Below are 19,398 nucleotides of genomic sequence, written 5' to 3'. Positions count from 1 at the left end.
CCTGTGAATAAAATGGAAGATGATGGAAAATCTCTCATCCTGACAGCTCCCATATGAGATACAGAGAAGATCCATGCTGCTATATTCATTATTAGCATTTAAAGTGTTTCAATCAAATTCGATTTAAAAAATCAAATATCTTACAATTCAAGCTGAAATTTGACGATTGTCCACAAGGGGGAGTGCGTGTAACGTGTACTGTGTAAGTCAAGTCAAGACAAGACAAGCTGTTGTAAAAAGTATTCACTTCACTTCCAGTCAGTTATTTGCATAGGCTTCCTGTCAGCTCATACCAGTCTAACCATTCTAATCTCTCAAAAACAAGGTGTCTTCACCTTCAGATTTACTGCTCACTGGATGTTTTATGCTTTTTGAGACTCTAGATTTGCAAATCTACTGCAATAATCGTTTCATGCTTAAAGGCAGTGAGATAACATTTTTCCCCACTCTGATGTTTAATGTGAACATGAACTTGTGAACCGTACACATTTACCAGACACCCTTATCCAGAGTGACTTACATTTTTATCTCATTTTATACAACTGAGCAATTGAGGGTTAAGGGTCTTGCTCAAGGGCCTAGCAATGTCAGCCTGGTGGACGTGGGAATTGAACTCACAACCTTCCAATTGGTAGTCTAGCACCTTAACCACTAGGCTATCACATCCCACTCATCTTGTTCTGCTTACTTTGTCGGCAAAGAGTAGTTATGTTTGTATTTAATGCAAGTGCTGGATGTATCATTGTGTAGTGATGTTTGTCGTCTTTAATAGTTCATATACTGCAGTATCTGAACTAAATCCACATAAACATTCATTTAAAAATATATTAACCAGCAGTTTAGAACTTTCTAGTTCTTTTAATCCACTTCATGACATGATTCATGTCAAAACACGGCAGAACCTCAGAAGCCAAATTCTTCATTACTTCTTCATTTTCTGGACCCAATCTCATATGCTTGAAAGCTATTTGCGTCATTGGGTCGGATATTAAATACCAGAAGTAATTGCTTGTTGAAGCCATTATGTTTTCGGACAGGACTATATGTGTAGTGGCATGTACTCATGAGATCTTTTCCTGCACTACTATATTGATTTGTTCAGCTAAACCCAAAGCTCAAAGGCGTAGTCCATACAGCAACAGTTTATAGAGGTATGATGTATCCAGTAAACTTGTATTCAAGAGCAGAAAGTACCCAGAAGGCATTGCAATGGGAAGCAATTTCATTGTCACTGAACAAAATAATGCAGTTACTAAGCAGGAGTAAAATGATATTTGCTAGGTTGATTTGATGTTTACTTTAATTTGCTTTAATTTGAGTTCCACATACAAACAAATCACAGATTTATTTGAATGCATCTGTTCTAATACATTATTTTTCTTTTGTCACAGTAATGTAAAGTCTCCCATGACCAAAATGTAACCTGTCTGCCAAATAGTACCTAAATAATTAAGACACGATATTTCAGTAGATGTTAAGCATGCTGCTGGCACCACCCACTTGTATGTCCACGACTGCCAGATCTTACACTTGCCAGTATCGTTGGCTCTGCTGTCAACATAATGACTCCCTCAGACTGGTCTTCCCTCTCCAGTTGCTCTTGCTACTGACCCTCCAGGGCTTGAGCTCCTGTATTAGTAATTAGGGCACAATGCTAATCGCCAGCATCCTGACTCTCTCCTAATCTTCCGGCACTTTAACCAACACTCAAAAATGCAGACACTCGATAGACTAAATTCCAGACTCTTAATTGATCTGATTTGTTTTCTTAATTCACCAACGCCTGAGGCTACTGACTTGCTCAATTTGCAGGCATTCTTAGTCCATAAATCAGCACCAGATCTGTTGAGACCTGGCTGAGACCTTTTTTGACCAACACTTGAATGATTGCTTGTTTGCTGCTTGATTGCTTGTTTGCTGTTGTGACAAATCAGTTCTCTCAAAGGTCCGTCAAGTTTTCCATCAATCAATCCATCCATCTATCCATCCATCCAACCACCCATGCATCCATCTATCCATTCATTTATCCATCCACTTATTTACCCGTCCATCACATCCCATCTCATCCCATGCAATCTTCTCATAAAAATAACCAAGAACTTGCATACTTTTCAGATAATTTATCATTCAGTTTCTTTATATTTAAACCTAGCAGAGTTTTATTCTTCCTTTTCTGTTTGTCTGTTGCAAATCTTGGATGCTTTTCTGACTCCTTATGTGACAGAGCCGAAGTGCAGGAGTTCTAACAGTTTTTCATCTCATGTGTCAGGACCTTCTGTTCTGCACCTTGCTATTGTGGTTCTCATGGCAACTTCACCCGTGTGTCTGTATTGCATGTTGAGGCATTAGCTGACTGCTTAGTGCATTCCGTTTGTGTCTTTAATTAATCGAAAGTACATGCTCACACCTGGCTCTTAGATCAAGTTCATTACCAAGCCTTTTCCTTTTGATCTTTATTAAACCCTATTAGTGTTTGGTGCTTATAGACTTTTTCACGCAAATCTTTATATTTGTTTCGAACTACCTCATGATGGCACTTTGGCGCAAAGTTTACCTTTGTGTCTCTGATGCATGCTTTGTCTCTATTTCACACCTAACATAGCCAATCCACCTACTGGTGTTGTTTTTTTAGGTAGGTGGGAGGAAACCAGAGAATCTGGAGGAAACCCACGCAGGTGCAAGGAAAACGTATCTGTCTTCAACACAGAGAGTAATCCAAGCTCAGGCTTGAACGCTGGAGCTCTGAGGCACCAATTCCACCCACTGTAACACATATAGTATATGTTATGTATTAGCTGGTATGAGGTGGCTACTGCATTTTATATTTCATTGCTGTTAAATTAAATGCTCAGTACTGATTGGTCAGTAGTTTCATCTGCAAGGTTATTGTAGAGTGTATTACTGTGTTCATTCGAATACATTATAGTACCAAGTCACAAAGGATATGTATGGATTCAAACCTTGCTCCCTACAGACTTCGTATGAATCTATGGTGTAGGCTTCTATTGCCTTTCTAGTGGACTGAAAATAATGCCTTTTACTCATTATAGACTGTGTATAGCCTCCTTGTGGTTTAGGGGTATAATCTGCCCTCTTTGCCGTTGCCCGGGTTCGATTCCCAGGCAGGGAGCTAATCCAGCCACTGAAGAGTTAAATATCAGTGCCGGTCCAAAGCCTGGATAAAAATCGGAGGGTTGCGTCAGGAAGTGCATCCTAGAAATAGTTCTAAATCCTTATGCTTATTTCAAATATCACTGTAGTGTCAGAGTTTTGGATCCTGCTGCAGAAAAATAAAGCCTGTTATTTCCTACACAGAGGATATAAAGTAAAATTTCCTGTCCCTAGTTAATGACTAATGTTTAAGTCCCTAATTAACAGGTATAAACCAGGTCCTTATAGTGTTCTTCCATAACTGTGTTTTTTTCCTTTCAAAAACCGCACAGTTAAAATGCATTAAACCTGCTGTAACCAAATCTACTTTGAAGTGATATTATCTTACTAAGAACCACATTCCTATAAACGATTCACTACCTGCGGGCGATGCGCAATGGCAGGTAATTATGGAGCCAATCATACATCAATAAGAAGATCTAATAAGAAGGTCATTTGGTGCAATACGTTGTCATGGTTTTGTATAACACATGGGCTTATCCGTTAACGGGGACAGTGATGAGATTAACATTTGTTCATATTGCATTACAGCTTAGTATGATCTTCCTTTTATTAAAGGTCGACAGAGGTTAGAAGTAATGCAGTTCCATTTTTGTAAATATCTTCAATATTGTTTGAGTAGAGCTTTGTGTGTGTGAGGGTAGTTGGGGGGGTCAGCTATATAAAAGAGCTGTGAATGTGAGCCATGTGATTCATAGCTATAATAATTGCACCAATAGCACACAGTCTCACTATTTCTCACCTTACAAGATTGAGCCCGGTCCTTTGGGTAGTCATTTTCGCCAATTGATCGGCTCCAAAAGATATTTTTTGCCCCGCTTTCTCTTTCTTTTCTCTTTCCATGGTGTGCATTTTGCAGCGTAACACATTGGGATAAGTCTGACACTTGTACAGGTTGTGATTTTTGTGAGCTCACTGCTGAGGTCAGATACACAATGTTCTTTCTTTGAAGATGATTTAAGAGACACGGTGAAATACAGGGGTTGCAGAAGAAACATTGCAATCATCAATACCATCTGTACAATTTCAGCAGTGTTATTGTTGCTGTTGTTGAACCCGGTCATCATAAGGTGTTGAGTTATCTTGTTACTGCTTGTAATTCAACCTGTATAGTATGTTAGACAAACTAATTAAAAATATGTCAGTTTTAATCTGGTGAAGTTTCTGATTTTAAACGGTCACAGATAAAGCTTTAACTTAACTTCTCCTGACACGGGCGGTCATCCGTATTGTGCCTTTGTGTCTTTCATTCATTCATTCACTCATTCATCTTCTACCGCTTATCCGAACTACCTCGGGTCACGGGGAGCCTGTGCCTATCTCAGGCGTCATCGGGCATCAAGGCAGGATACACCCTGGACGGAGTGCCAACCCATCGCAGGGCACACACACACACTCTCATTCACTCACGCAATCACACACTAGGGACAATTTTCCAGAGATGCCAATCAACCTACCATGCATGTCTTTGGACCGGGGGAGGAAACCGGAGTACCCAGAGGAAACCCCCGAGGCACGGGGAGAACATGCAAACTCCACACACACAAGGTGGAGGCGGGACCTTTGTGTCTTTTTTAGTCTTATTAAATTGAAAGATGATAAAATTTAAAACAGAACTTTATGTCCAGATTTTCATATTTCTGCTATGTGGCAATGCCTATTATTAAACACACTGCAAAATAAATTACTTTTAATTGTTAATTTAATTGTTAAGGAAATGAGTGTGATATAGTTTTTTCCTCCTGACACTATGGTTTCCTTCACTAGATCAAAGACGTGCTGTAAGTTGATTGGCATCTCTAAATTGTAGGTAGCTTATGCATAGGTGTGTGTGTGTGTATGTGGCAATAATATGTCATTTTCTTGCTATGCAGCAAAATGCTAATTACTTTTCATCCTGCAGACAGAACAGTCATCTCCGTTGTCTTGAGTGTTTAATGTGGTGAACTTAATTTCCACTTCCATGATGCATCTTTAACCACAAAGCACTTATCGTCTCTAAGCACCGTTCCCCAGTACCCTACTGCACATCCCTGTTTGTGGTCACCTGCCCCCATTAGCACTAGCACATGTGGCTAATGTATTGTCATGAGCAATGTATTTGAAGGACAGAGCCTACACATTTTGAGGCCATAGTCGAATTTGGACCTGGTTTATTGGAAACACATTAACAGCACTGTGTCACCAGACCAGCTTTCATTTCCCCAGTCACTCACAAGACCACAAAAGCGAAAACAACAACAACAAAAAAAACCCTTAGACGTTTCTGAAAATATTTGGCATAAGTGTATATTGCATCATCAATTTACAAACATGTACATCAAATACATCATCAGCATCATTATAAGAAGAAGGGAGATAATAATAAATATATTCTTTATTTAGGAAAGTGATGAATGAGGCGTGGTCCCTCATGAGGAGTAATCGTATTCCTCGGCACTCCGGCGACCGAAGTCCATCCATCCCAAGTAGTCCCGGTCTTTTATCCGGTGGTTAGCGCTCAAAGCACTCGCCTTGCTGTTCGCCACAGAGTTCCGACGAACAGAACCTAAGAGCAAAAGACAGAAAAAGACCAGAGTGAGAATGAAACGAAGATTAAGCTAGCTGTAATTTCATTGAAGACGTCATATATGCTAAGATAAGTCTAGACTGTAGAAGTCTGCAAAGATCTGTATAAGACTTTGGATATAAACTCAAAGTGGGTGTGGCCTAAAGCAGAAGATTTTTTTCTTTTGTTGATATAGAAATATGCACAGGATGTTTTTTTTTCTAATGCTTTTCTACACAATACTAATAATTTGTACCAGTATCAGAATTTGGATTAAAACTCTGGCTGTGGCCTAAATAGTAATATATTGAATTGTGCTCAGGCTTATTTTCCTATTCCTATAATCCTATGTACGCAATTATTATTTTTCTTTACACCTGTCAGTGATGTATGTAATAAATATATTATAAAATCTCAAAATCTTAAATCTTAAAAAATCTTAATCTCGATATTATCTGTTCATTCTGTATAATAATACATTCGAAATACAATTCTATGCTAGATTGAAACCCAAACTGAAAATTTTGAGACAAATTTTAAAATGGCTCAGATTTTGAAACCATTTGTTTCGGTATCCAAAATAATTCCTTCATTGTTACATGGTCAAGTAGTCAAGAAGATCTTAATTGTAAAAAAAAAAAATAATAATTCAAAGCGATATGTATGTATTTTCCTGTTTGTGAACATGATTTAAAAATTCTCAAATCATTTGCTGGCAGCTTTTTTGAACAAATTCAAATAATCGTCATTGGATCTCGTTTCCAAAATATAAACAAATTTAATTTATAACCCTAAACAAAAAGATAAAGCATTTGGGATCCCAGTCTGGATCAACACCAATATTGTTTTTGAGATTTTGGTTGTAAATCTTCCAGATGTCACATAATTCTTCCTTCGATGCTTTATGTTTAATTAAATTTACTGTATTAACAAAACTTATGCTACACTAGAGAAAAAGTCGGAAAAGTTTCTCTCTGTCACTAAATGAGACTTTGACAGACGGAGAGACAGACACGGAAGCACTTAGCGTAGCCTTCCATCTTTGTTGGAAGTGGTATGACAGATGCACATCTGCTCCAGATGTTCTTTCTCTGATTCATTTCACCCACGTACCTTAAATCCTCCCATTTGGAAGAAAAATATGCGTATATTTCCTTATTTTATCTTACATACTGAATATACAGTCTTCTGATATTTCTTTGTATAGGATTGGCTAAGTCAGCTACAGCTAAGAATCCCTAAGAGTATAAAATAATATAAATAATAAATAAACCATAGAAATGCTTTCTAAATAGGAATATTTACGAATGTCTCGGCCTCCTACTATCAACTATCTTCTAAAACAAAGTAGAAAACAATACTCACTTTACTCAAAATGGTGGAATCCAGCTACAGCTAATACACCATCATTTTAGTTGAACCGGACCTTTTCTTAGTAAAGTAACAACATATCTGAGAGAAATGTTGGCATTCCAGACACTATTGACACCTTTCCAGTGTCACTGTGCCTTTCCATTCTACATAAACAAGGCTTTATGCTGCCTACATAAATGCCCTCAGTCATTAGCTAGCTTATGCTGGGGGTGTTCTCACAGTTTTTATCATCTGAATGACAATTATGTCAGTAATTTAACGGCTGAGGAATATTAGTGCAATCTGTTAAGGAATCATGTCTACGAAATGATTCACGAGGTTTTCTAAGCCATACATAGAGGTTTTGAAGTTAAAAACAAGAAAACGTTTGACCGATCAGCCTTAATTATAGCCTAATTAAACAGCTAATTTCATCTTATGCTTAATATCGCTGCTGGTTGTCTGACAGCACCTGCAAAGCTTTCAACTCTCAGCTCTTTAATTGATTCTGACTCCTAGGTTCAGAGAAATTAAGGTATCTGCAGGTTTTCGTCGTCCTTATAATAAACAGGAAATGTGAAATATTGTTTCATCTGTTGACGAGCAAAACACACGTAGATGTTGCAGTACCATTCAAGCTTAGCTAGCTGGAGCTAGTTGGTTAAAGTTAGCTTTTATTCAATTTCATCTCTCTCTTTATCTCTTTCTCTCTTTCATCTCTCTTTCATTTCTATCTATCTATCTATCTATCTATCTATCTATCTATCTATCTATCTATCTATCTATCTATCATATATTTTCATTTATTTATTTATTTTTTACTTCTTCAATAAAACTAAAATTTGTCTAATTTTCTAGTGTTATATATATTTTTTTCTATGCTGCCAAACAAAAAAAAAAGAAGTTTTTTTTCCCCTAGATTTTTTTCTTGCAAAATGTCCAGGATGATGGTGCAGAATGCTCTTTTAGTAAACAGAGACAAAAACTTAGTTCTGTGTTGTGGCATGGTGTGTGTGTGTGTGTGTGTGTGTGTTGGCGAAAGCTGCTGAAAATGCTTTTGGGTGTGATACTAATGCAACAGATGGGGGACATTTTGCCACGTGCAACACACATTTCTAGTCCACTTCAGTGCAAATTATAGATGTGTGTGAAAGTCACACTTCCCACACTTGCACAGTAATTCACACAGACACACTCACAGATGCGTGTGTGTGTGTGCGTGTCCTATTAGGAGATTAATGCTAACCGGTTTCTTTTAAATCTTAGCTAGCTGTTGTGTTTCGGCCCCTGCTTCACGTCTAAGTGCATTGCACCCACATGCATATAACCGCTCCGTTGAGTCGTTATAACCTCAGCACTAAGCAGTTCACTCAGACACCCCGGGCCATGCTGGGGCATGTGATGCAACTCAATGTTTACTGTTGTTGACCGTTGCGATGGCGTTTCTCTGAAGCACCTTGGAGTTCGTGCTCAGCCACGATTATGCTAGCACGCTCAAAAGAGAAGGAACAAAGGCAAGAACGCCCTGGGAGGATTCGCAATTAGATGGCATCGAAGCCGTGAGCTAATATCCCGCTCTGAGGCGTGCACCCAGCTGTTTCAGGTTCCTGTTTAGGCCTGTTGATGTTACGGTGTTTTCGGGAAACAGCCGGAAGGCTTAACACGTGACGCTGAACTGTTGTAACAGCTTTCAATTACTCTAGAGTTCAGAAAACTATTAGTCAAGGTAATGAAAGGCTTCTGAATCCTCTGCTGACAAAAACAAATAAAATGATTTAATAAAACTGATGTGGCATGTGATTAAACATCTAGTAATTTGCCAGGACACAGACAGATCACTGAGATAGATAAAGAGATAGACAGAGTGTCACTATGGTATGCTGCGTTTTGGTAACTGGAAAAAAAAAAGTAGATTTTTAAAGAGCTTTCTGCAAATTGTTGGTTACTAAGAACTATAATGATTTACCTTTTTTGCTCCTGTCTTTTTTACACATATTTTATGTTTTTATGGAATTTGCAAGCCTTCAAACGTGTGTATGTGTGTGTGTATGTGTGTGTTTGTGTGTAAGAACCTGTTCATTAACAGAACACTATTATGTGATTGATCTGATGCTACACAACTATCTGAGAAAGCACTAAATGCATTGTCTCTTTCTCGGTATTCAGCGCAGTGTGTGAGTGCTGCAGGTCGTGATGTATGCTATTGACAGTTCTCACAACATCACTTAATACAATAAACGAAACCCCATTATCCAGTGTGTTTAGCAGTCTTTTGGAGCTGGACATTTTTACCGTCTTGTGTTAAGCTGAATTGTGACGTTGCCCTGGGATACGCCTGCAGTGCACTTTACAAATAAAAGAAACGAACTGAGGAACTTTATCACACACACAGTAAAGATAATGAAAAGCACTGCAATAATCTTAAAGCTTCTTTATTAAGGGCTCAAACTATGTTGTGCATTTCTTCTCTCTCTCTCTCTCTCTCTCTCTCTCTCTCTCTCTCTCTCTCTCTCTCTCTCTCAACAACCAAATAAATGAAAGTCGGAAGAAATATGAGGAGAATAAAAAAAGAACCAAAATGAATATACTGTTTAAAAGAAAAACAAACAGAAAAAACACAGAGAAAGTAGAACATTTTAAAACATGAAACTAAAATTTAGAGAATTTTAGAGAATGATAAAATGGAGAGAGAAAAAAAGGAAAAAACCTCTGTAAAATTAGTATAAAATCAAAATTCATCTTCATAGGTTTGGTAAATTGATTAATTGTTTTTAACATATTTGAAAAGAAAAGAATAAATAAAATCTGCTTCTCTCTCTCTCTCTCTCTCTCTCTCTCTCTCTCTCTTTTGATCTGCTCTACCTCTCTCTGTCTATGTATTTCTCTTGGATTCTTTGTCCCTTTCTCCATCCTCTCTCTCTCTCTCTCTCTCTCTCTCTCTCTCTCTCTCTCTCACACTCTTGTTCTTTCTCTCTGATCACTGTTTCTCTCTCTCTTTCTATATCTCTCTTTTGAAACAAATCTATTTACAGGCAGTAGTACCTACTTGTTAATTTGTGTGTGTGTGTGTGTGTGTGTGTGTGTTTTTCTCACCTTTCCTGGAGATAAGTCTGGCCAGCAGCTCATTGAGGTTGGCGCGGGGGTTGGCATCGTGTCCAGCGCTCATGCTGGAGTCCATCTGCGAGGGCAGAGCATTGTTCTCATCTTGCACAGGAGAGGAGCGGGTGCGAGCCGCATAGGTGACCGAGAGGGCGGCCAGAAGTACACACACACACACACCACAGTTCATCCTGTGTGTGTTCATGTGAATGTATTTGAGGCATGTGGAATTAGAGAGACAAAAAAGAGAACTCTTGTTAGTACAAGCTCTGCATGCTTTCTCCTAGTGAAGTATTGTTGTATTTATCTAGTTGATAGATAGATAGATAGATAGATAGATAGATAGATAGATAGATAGATAGATAGATAGATAGATAGATAGATAGATGCATGAGAACAATTTATTGTACAATGAGGAAAAAAGAGGAAAAAAAATAAAGAATTAGAAAATAAAATTTTTTAAATATTAAAAAAAACTATAATAATAAAATTATATCAACTAAAATATTACATTTTTAAATAAAATATATGATATAAGCCATATGATAAGAATATTGCAAACATTCTGTTATGAAAAATTATTAATAACAACACAACAGTGTATTTTACATCTGCAAAATATAAAGTAAAAAATAAAGACGTAATGAAAAAAAATAAAAACAAAATAAAATATTAATAATAATAATAAATCATAAAAAAAAACAATCCTCTATTTAATGCTTGCTCATTGTCGTTATATGGCTGTAGGATCTTTGTTTTTAGAGATTTAAACAAGAATTTTAGCCAAATGCATTAATGTTAAGCAACAGTATGCATGTCAAATATTTTGTACCAACCACATAGTATTTGTAGAATCATACATAATCTAGATAGATAGAGAGATAGATAGAGAGATAGATAGAGAGATAGATAGATAAACAGGCAGACAGTTAAAGGGCTTTACCTTGTCTTGTTGAGGAGCGCGTGCTGCTCGTTTGAGAATGAAAGCTCTTGTTCTTATGAAGAAAAGCCAGGGACGCATTTATAAAGCCTACCCAGCTGTGACGTAACCACGTGCACACACACATACACACACACACACACACACACACACACACACAGACACACACACAATCTGTGCTTCTTCTCTCTGTCTGTACGTCAGCATATGTAAATAACTGAGAAAAAAATGTTTGCCCCAGGAAAATGCCAAACTGTGTAATCACTGATATGCTTTACAAGTGCAGTATAACGGAGTGAGCCGGCCAGCGCGTGCGTTCAGTCACTGAGTAAATCAAAGCACTTTTATCTCTCCCTTAAGGACTAGCTCTTTCCAGAGTTTCAGAAATTTCCTTACGTTCACAGATGAGAAGGTATTGTAAAGTGGAAGTAAGTTAGTTATAAGTAAGTTGCAGTGAAAACAGCAACTTAACAGCAGCTCTGCAAAGTAGCTCTACCACAAGGTTCTGCATAAATATTTACATGTTGTTGTAATACACCATGGTTTCCATGGTAACATGTTTCAGATGGACTTGTAGATGTGTTAACAGCCTACGTGTAATTATCGATATGGAGAAGAGCTCTGGAAGGAGTCTCCAGTGTCAGAGCACTGCAGACTTTCTATCAGCAAATGTTCACCAAATCTTTACAAAGTCATCGTTCAATTCTGGTAAAACGCTAATGATCTGTTTTGATTCAGTGCTAGTTTAAAAATGGACAGATTGCTATTTTTGGAATTTTTGCACAATCATGGGAGCAGCTTGCACACTGTCCAGTCTCGTAGTGAATGTTCAGGTCCGTAGAGTTTGGTAAAGTGCCATAGTGTATAGTGGACAAATGTGGGAACTGCAACAAGTGCTAACAGGAGGTTAATTGGGGCAGGATTCACGTTGCCTCATGTGTGGAGTTAGGAGCAACAGACAGATTACAAGGATGAATTAAAATACTGTTTACTTGCCAGAATTACACTGTGATGTCATGCAAAGATAATTAGAGTATGTAGGATGTAGGATATAGAGAGCCATTTCTATTACATGATATACAATACTCCATTGAAAAGATTATAATGATCCATTTCTATAGAAAATAGATATTTCTTATTACATAAACCATTGCTTTTATTCTTTTTTTTGTCCTTAAGCTGACTCTATGAGGCGTATTCTTTACGAGTTAGCATTTAAAAATTCAGGTCATGTGAATTCATTCATTCATTTTCTACCGCTTATCTGAACTACCTCGGGTCACGGGGAGCCTGTGCCTGTCAGAGGCGTCATTGGGCATCAAGGCAGGATACACCCTGGACAGAGTGCCAGCCCATTGCAGGGCACACACACACTCATTCACTCACACACTATGGACAATTTTCCAGAGATGCCAATCAACCTACCATGCATATCTTTGGACCGGGGGAGGAAACCGAAGTATCCGGAGGAAACCCCCGAGGCAACGGGAGAACATGCAAACTCCACACACACACAAGGCGGAGGCGGGAATTGAACCCCCAACCCTGGAGGTGTGAGGCGAACATGCTAACCACTAAGCCACCAAGGTCACATGAATGTTAATAAAATTGTCTGAATTTCTGTATACAAATTGAAAACATCCTAACTTTTAACTGTTGTTGTAGTTCACATACTATTTCTTTCTCTACCTCAGAAATATATGGAAGGAGTCTCCAGTTCCAAGATTTGCAGCAGTCAGAGATAAAGATGTTCTTTTAAAGGTTTCGGACCTAAAGTCTTAAAATTGTAGATGTAAAAGTTGCACTTTCTCTGAACTGCTATAACACAGTAAAAGCCAAAACAGGAACTCGTTTTATGGTAACAACAAATGGATAAAAATCAAATCACCTACAGTGTTTTATTCAATTAAACATGCAATTATTGGTAAAATATCTGTGGTAGAAGAGGCATAAACACTTCAGGATGTGTTGTTATAGGAAAAATAATCAAATTCCAGGTGTTATGAGTAACACGGCTTCACATGTTATCTCATCGATTATATCCTTATAAAAGCAGCACTCATTGTGTTTTATTCCTTACATCAGCATTAGTCTGCATTCAAATATTGAATTAGCTTCTCATAATCAAGACATTTTTTATATAATATAATATATTATAACAATTATGATGATATATATATTGATAGTGTAATCAGATGTTTGGAAAGTTCCAGAAGTCATTTGAAATGAAAGAAATAGAAAATCCTCTCTTTTCCAGTCTCTCTTGGTTATCAGGGGGTAGCATTTGCTAGGCCAGTGTGAGAACACTTGCGTGGGTGGTGCAGTGGGGCGTGAGAATTGATTGGCTGGCGCGTGGGAGGTGTTGGTGTGATTGCGCTCCTTTTTTTTTCTCCAGGTACATGTTAGAACCTCCTGTTGCATGTTTTCGGTCTGCCTTAACAGGCCATGTTCTGAAACCTTGCTTTTGAGTTGGCTAACGGGTCACAGCACTGATGCTGGAATGTCACAACCGTGTGATTGACGTCCTTGATCTTATGGAGCTAAGCCGGTTTACACAGCTGTGGCAGCTGGACACGGTTTTTCTAAAGACTGGGGTTCCATTAAGCTGATTTGGTTCCGTCGGGTGCTGGCGTTGGTTTGAGAGCAATCTCGCCGATGATTTACACCTGAGAAGACATGAAAAGCAGTGAATAATGAGATATGGTTCGTTCAGCTTAGTGTCAGCTTAGTGAATCGTGATAAGATAGGAATGATAGCATGCATTACAATTTTCTATCCGGGTGCTAATTACCTTGCGCGCCTGTTTGGAAGACGTTTCTTGAGGATACGAGCTTCAGCTGGAGAAATGTTTCATCTCAGTGGTAGATAAAAGCCACAGGTGTTGCTGTATAGCAAACATGAGATCTACCAAGAGTTAGGAGTCACAGAAGAACACATACACTGGTACAGAGGCAGAGATTGTTATGTTTAAAAGCTCAGAATTTGAGTTTAAATAGAGTTTACATTCACTGTTGACATTTCAGTTCCGACAGGTCAAAAATTATTAATGCATTTTCCACAGGTTTATACCAATTCATGCATATTACTGTCTCTATAGTGACTAATTTACATAAAGAGCAGACGCTTCATATGAACTAAAATGACTCATAAAAGATAAATGTTACTTAAAAAGAAAGTTTTGTCTAAGGGAATGTTTGTTTAACATTTATGGAAGTCTTGTGTTGTCTGAGACTTTAATTTCTTGTCAAGTCATGCCTGTTTATTTTCAAACTGTATGTCTCCGTTTTGACACCTGCTACAGATGCTGACGATGGATTCACCATGTTGCTTCTAGGACAGTAGATCCAGAGCTTGGAAAAAAGTTTTCTTTTTTCTTTTCTTTTTTTTTGGAAGTAAAATCAGTACTTCATATATAAACCCTTGCAGGTGAATGTCCCTGGGCTTTGGGATACAGTGTGTGGGAGCTTCTTTCCTCTTTTTGACTTCGTTATGTAATATGAACGTAACCCAATACGAATAAATTATTCCACCAGATATTGTGTTCCAAACCGATAGAAAAACCAGGATGGGTGCATGCCAGAAAATTTCACATACAGTTCAGCAGATCTGGGTTCCCATGAGACCCACACACACAAAAAGTTACATGAGTGGGAGGTTTCTACATTCATATGGGCGAGCAGTCAGATATGAAGCCCACTGGTGTGTACAAGCTTGCCAGAAAGAGTTACTGAGCATTAAGTTAAGACTAGAGGTGTGCATCAGCCCTGGGTTGTTTTTCATTTTTTATTTATTTATCATGGTTTAAACAAACGTATGTACAGCATTCATTCATGTATTCTTAGCATCTGCCTGGTTAAGGTTTATGACTTGCTTAAAACTTGTTTATATTTCAGGAAAAATAAGTTGAGACCAATTATGGGTGATATAACTAAGGTTGAGGAAATGTCGGATGCAGAACGCTCGCGTTTTTAGATAGAATTAGATAGAAAACTTGCCGGAAAGTTCCACAAAGCATCTGGTTGAGACTGTTATATATTGTGAAAGAAACACCTTCACATGTCCTATTATGCCTTCGACTCATATGCATTAATCAGACATGACAACCTAGTCTTAAATCTCACACTACTACTCTGCAGAAACATCTAGATGCTTTTAACTAAGCCTGTCGCTCTCAGTCATTATCTGTCTGTCTTTCTTCAAAACAAAACGGTCAGACAGGTTGAGTGGGTTCACGTTACGGACAATTACTTTATTGGAATCATTATGCGCAGCAATTGTCTATATAGGTGAGGTGTAATTCTTCTGCCAATGCATTATGTGCTGCTTACTGTCTCTCGTTTGAAAAAAGAGGTTTTTTTGGCTAGATACAACGACTAAGACAAGTTTCGAAGGAGTGTCACAGGTCAAAGGTAACAGCCTGTACCTTCTCAGAAAAAGGATTAAACGTATCATTAACTGAAATCGTATTAAAAGTAATTGCAAACGAACTCTGGTGAGATCATCCGTAAAGAAGAAAAGGAAGATTCGCTAAATTTTGCCTCTCGCTAACATTTAATGAACAGCTAACACGAATCCGGGTCTGTGTAATTAGAGGTATGTGAACTTAGTGGATATGACGGTTAATTACCACATATCAGCCCACGGAAGTCAAACATCATCCACGATCCACTGAAAACGAATCTCACTCACAGAAAAAAAGGATCTCTATCTGAGAGGCTGTTCAGCAAGTGATAAATTGTTCGATCTAAAGAGCAGAAAAAGAAAATGAAAGAAGTAAAGCACTGAGCGAAAGTGACGAGGGATAACGCCACCCATATAGCCTCGGGTGTCACACTGACAGGCCATACACCCTGACTTTGGTAAACAACGTAAATAATTCAGACCGGTATTAATGTGTGTGAATGTGTGTGACGCTGCTATACAAAGGAAATGAATCACATCGCTCTCAGAGCAGGATTTCTCAATACCTGCATGACTCAATCAAACACCGATAGATATGAATAGGATAGATTTTTTTTATAGCATCAAAGTAAAATATACTGTAATACTATAATAAGAAAAGGGATGTGAAGGTTATGCTTATACTTTCAAGTTCATCCGTTCATCCTTAGTATCTGTCTGGTTAGGGTCACTGAGGTTTAACTTTGCTAAGATGGAAGTGGAACCAGATCAATTCATGGATATGTACAAATATGGTGCTCTAAACAGGATGTCCTGAATGCTCAAGTCATATAACAACATTATTGTGAACTTCCCGTTATTTTTGTCTGGTATTGTGTTTAAAAAATGTTGAACCGCAAGTCAAAGCAGGAATTTTCACTAACCGGTTGAGCTGAAAAAAGGTTTCCATTGTGCACAATAGCAATACCATTGTTAAGGCAACAGGTCTTGATTACAAGGATGTGATTTATAGGCAGGTTTTAGTTACTGCCCTGAAGCCTCTGGATCCAGTTTGGTATCAATCATCTTGTTGACCAAACTTCTTCACAAGATTGTAGAACTTTATGTCCCGTATTCAGATTTTACTCCATTTTGGGATGGTGTTTCACTGGACCAGAAGCAACATAAACAGTCATGTGACCTTTCGAGCATCAGGGTCAATTGATCAGGTTGTAGTCAGGTCCAATGTACCATGACAATTTATTTAAATTTTCTTTTACTAAAAATCATTTTATGGTCTTGTTTCAATTGTTTCAAAACTCTTTCCTTTAATTTCCGAATGTTTAAAAGAGTTTTATATCACAGGTCTGTGAAAAAAAGCTCAAAAGCTCTTATTTTCCAACTCAGGCTAGTCTTTTTTTAATCACAGAATGTGTCAATCTGCATTTTTTTTCATCTTGAAAATGCAGGTGAAGGAAAAACTCTTTATATCTGCTAAAGCACAAGTTCATGCACAAGAACAGGATCTAACATGTGTTGTGAAGTTCCACCAGATTAAAAGTAAATGTAAACAGTGTAAAGTTTAATGTCATTTTTTAGTTATGTAAAGATATTAATGATAATAACAAATCAGCTAATACCCAATTATTTTACTTTGAACAATATTAATTATCCTCTTTCTTCTCATTGGATACCTCACAGCATCACTCTTAAATCCTTTCAATGAAAATAATATATAATCATGATAACTTCCCCCTCATGCATCATCAGCACGTCTGCACGAGAGACCCTGATGTGATGGAAGTTAACAACCGATCACGACTTCACTTTTTTTTGTCCCTTGAGACGTCTGTATGAGTTCTATATTTTCAAGACGATTGCTCACTGCATGCCTCAAACCTGATGCAGTGCTCTTGTCTCCTTGTCTCCTTGTCTCCAATCCGAAGAGGACGCCAAAACATGGCAGGAAAAAAAAGGTGCCGTAATTATCTCTGTACACGCCGGCGTAGGGGAGGCGGTGGCTCATTGTTCTGCATTTATGAGATGCTGGAGACAACAGCACTTCACGCAAAATGAATCAGGCCTAAAGAGGCACCTGGGTAAATCTGAAAGAGGCACCTGTCATCCCCGTACCCCCTCCTCTACCTCTTCCTCATTTCCATTAAAGAAAATAGAGGGAATTATATCCTAGCTGTTACCTGGGGAAGCTGATCACAGGCAATGTTTTTGAAAAAAACAAACCCAGGCTGTTAAAATAAAAAATAGAAAGTAACTGGCTGATCCTTGGGATCGGTTCAACAGATTTTGGTGCATATATAATGTATGTGTAGAATTTTATAGCAGATGGCACCTGTTTGTTTGAAGTTTCTTCCTCTGCCTCTCTCTCCTCTATGTATATGAATGAATAAATATGTTCAGGCATTAAAGATATAAAGTTATTCGGTATGTGGTAAAGTACAACACAGATGTAAAGTAGATACTGATAGGTGTTGCACCACAGGGCAAAGTCACAGAGGAAACTGCTCTATTTTCCCTCTTCCACATACATGAGCTCATAAACACTATGAGCTAGCGTTCCTTGGACACCAGGAGTCAAGTGACAAGGGGTCAGGAGTCAAGGAGTCACATCATTAAGAAAGCATTCGGGTGTGGTATATCCTTAAATAGTGACTTCAAGAAGAAATATTTTTTATTTTTTGTCAAGTTCAAATCCTGGTGATGAGTGTTTTCTTGATCCTTTGACTCCTGACTGCTTGTTTCTTGACTCCTGGAGTCCAAGGAATGCTAGCTCATAGTGTTTATGAGCTCATGTCTGTAAGTTCTGTTTCAACTGCTGCTTCATCTGGTCTGAATTTTATAAACTATTAAGGTACTTAACCTGCATTTCTTTACCATCTGCTTTGCTGAAGAGATATTATTTATATATATATATATATATATATATATATATATATATATATATATATATATATATATATATTCTGCTATTTGGTGCATATAAAAAGAGAAATATACAAATAATATTCCGGTTATATTAATTGGAAAAGTTGTAGTTTGACAGATTTCTGACACTGATTAAATTCAACTTTCTTGGAGTGCATAGATTATTTGCATTTGCTTTTTTTGTTTCCCCAGAGATCACAAGCTGTTTCTTCTATCCTAATTAAAATGGTTATCTTGGGATCTCTGTTAAGGCTGAGGTCCTTGGAGGTACAGCAATCCATAATATTGATCGGAGCTACAGGGAAACAAAAGACCATGAATCGAGGTGCTTTGCATGGTGCCAGCAGAAGCTGTGTGTGTGTGTGTGTGTGTGTGTGTGTGTGTGTATGAAAGCACAGCTGTGTTATTGTAATTGCTGGAAAAGCAGTCAGTGAAACTTTGATTGTGTGAAGTGCCTTCCTCACCTTTCCTGGCATGGCTTTCTCGACATCGGTTAAATGGATGTTGTCCAAAAACACAATTATTCCATCACCCTGATAATTAAGCCATTTTTTTCGACATGGCAAGTCATACATCTTTGCATTTTTGCTACAAAGTAAATGACAATGTACAAGTAAATGTTTAATTGCCTCAGTGATGGAGGTTTGAGTACAGTATAAATCGTTTTTTGATGCAGAAACAACGGCACAATTTTGAATTGTGAAAGAAAATCAGGAACGTCATCGGGATTATATCCATGGCAACAACCTGGTGAAAATCCTAAGTAGACATCTAAAGACTGATGAGTAAAAGAATACTGTTAGCAAAGATAATTACCTTTTGTAATAATAGTTTGGCTTTGTGTTGAGAAAAAGGTTTTCATTCATTCATTCATTCATTTTCTACCGCTTATCCGAACTACCTCGGGTCACGGGGAGCCTGTGCCTATCTCAGGCGTCATCGGGCATCAAGGCAGGATACACCC

The 19,398-nt window shown here is 37.9% G+C and overlaps 1 protein-coding gene across 1 annotated transcript; it reads right to left on the bottom strand.

Annotated features, from left to right (window-relative positions):
* Positions 1 to 5,434: 5,434 nt before the first annotated feature.
* cckb (cholecystokinin b) lies at positions 5,435 to 11,179 on the bottom strand. The gene is made up of 3 exons (XM_060892491.1): positions 11,115 to 11,179; positions 10,166 to 10,362; positions 5,435 to 5,719 (listed from the first exon to the last, which is right to left on the bottom strand). Exons 2-3 carry the CDS (start codon positions 10,359 to 10,361, stop codon positions 5,583 to 5,585), a joined length of 333 nt encoding a protein of 110 aa, XP_060748474.1. The 5' UTR covers position 10,362; positions 11,115 to 11,179; the 3' UTR covers positions 5,435 to 5,582.
* Between the last annotated feature and the right edge of the window lie 8,219 nt (positions 11,180 to 19,398).

The sequence above is a fragment of the Tachysurus vachellii genome, chromosome 18, assembly GCF_030014155.1.
Source record: "Tachysurus vachellii isolate PV-2020 chromosome 18, HZAU_Pvac_v1, whole genome shotgun sequence".
Lineage (NCBI taxonomy): Eukaryota > Metazoa > Chordata > Actinopteri > Siluriformes > Bagridae > Tachysurus > Tachysurus vachellii.
This window is presented reverse-complemented; position numbering and strand designations above follow the sequence as displayed.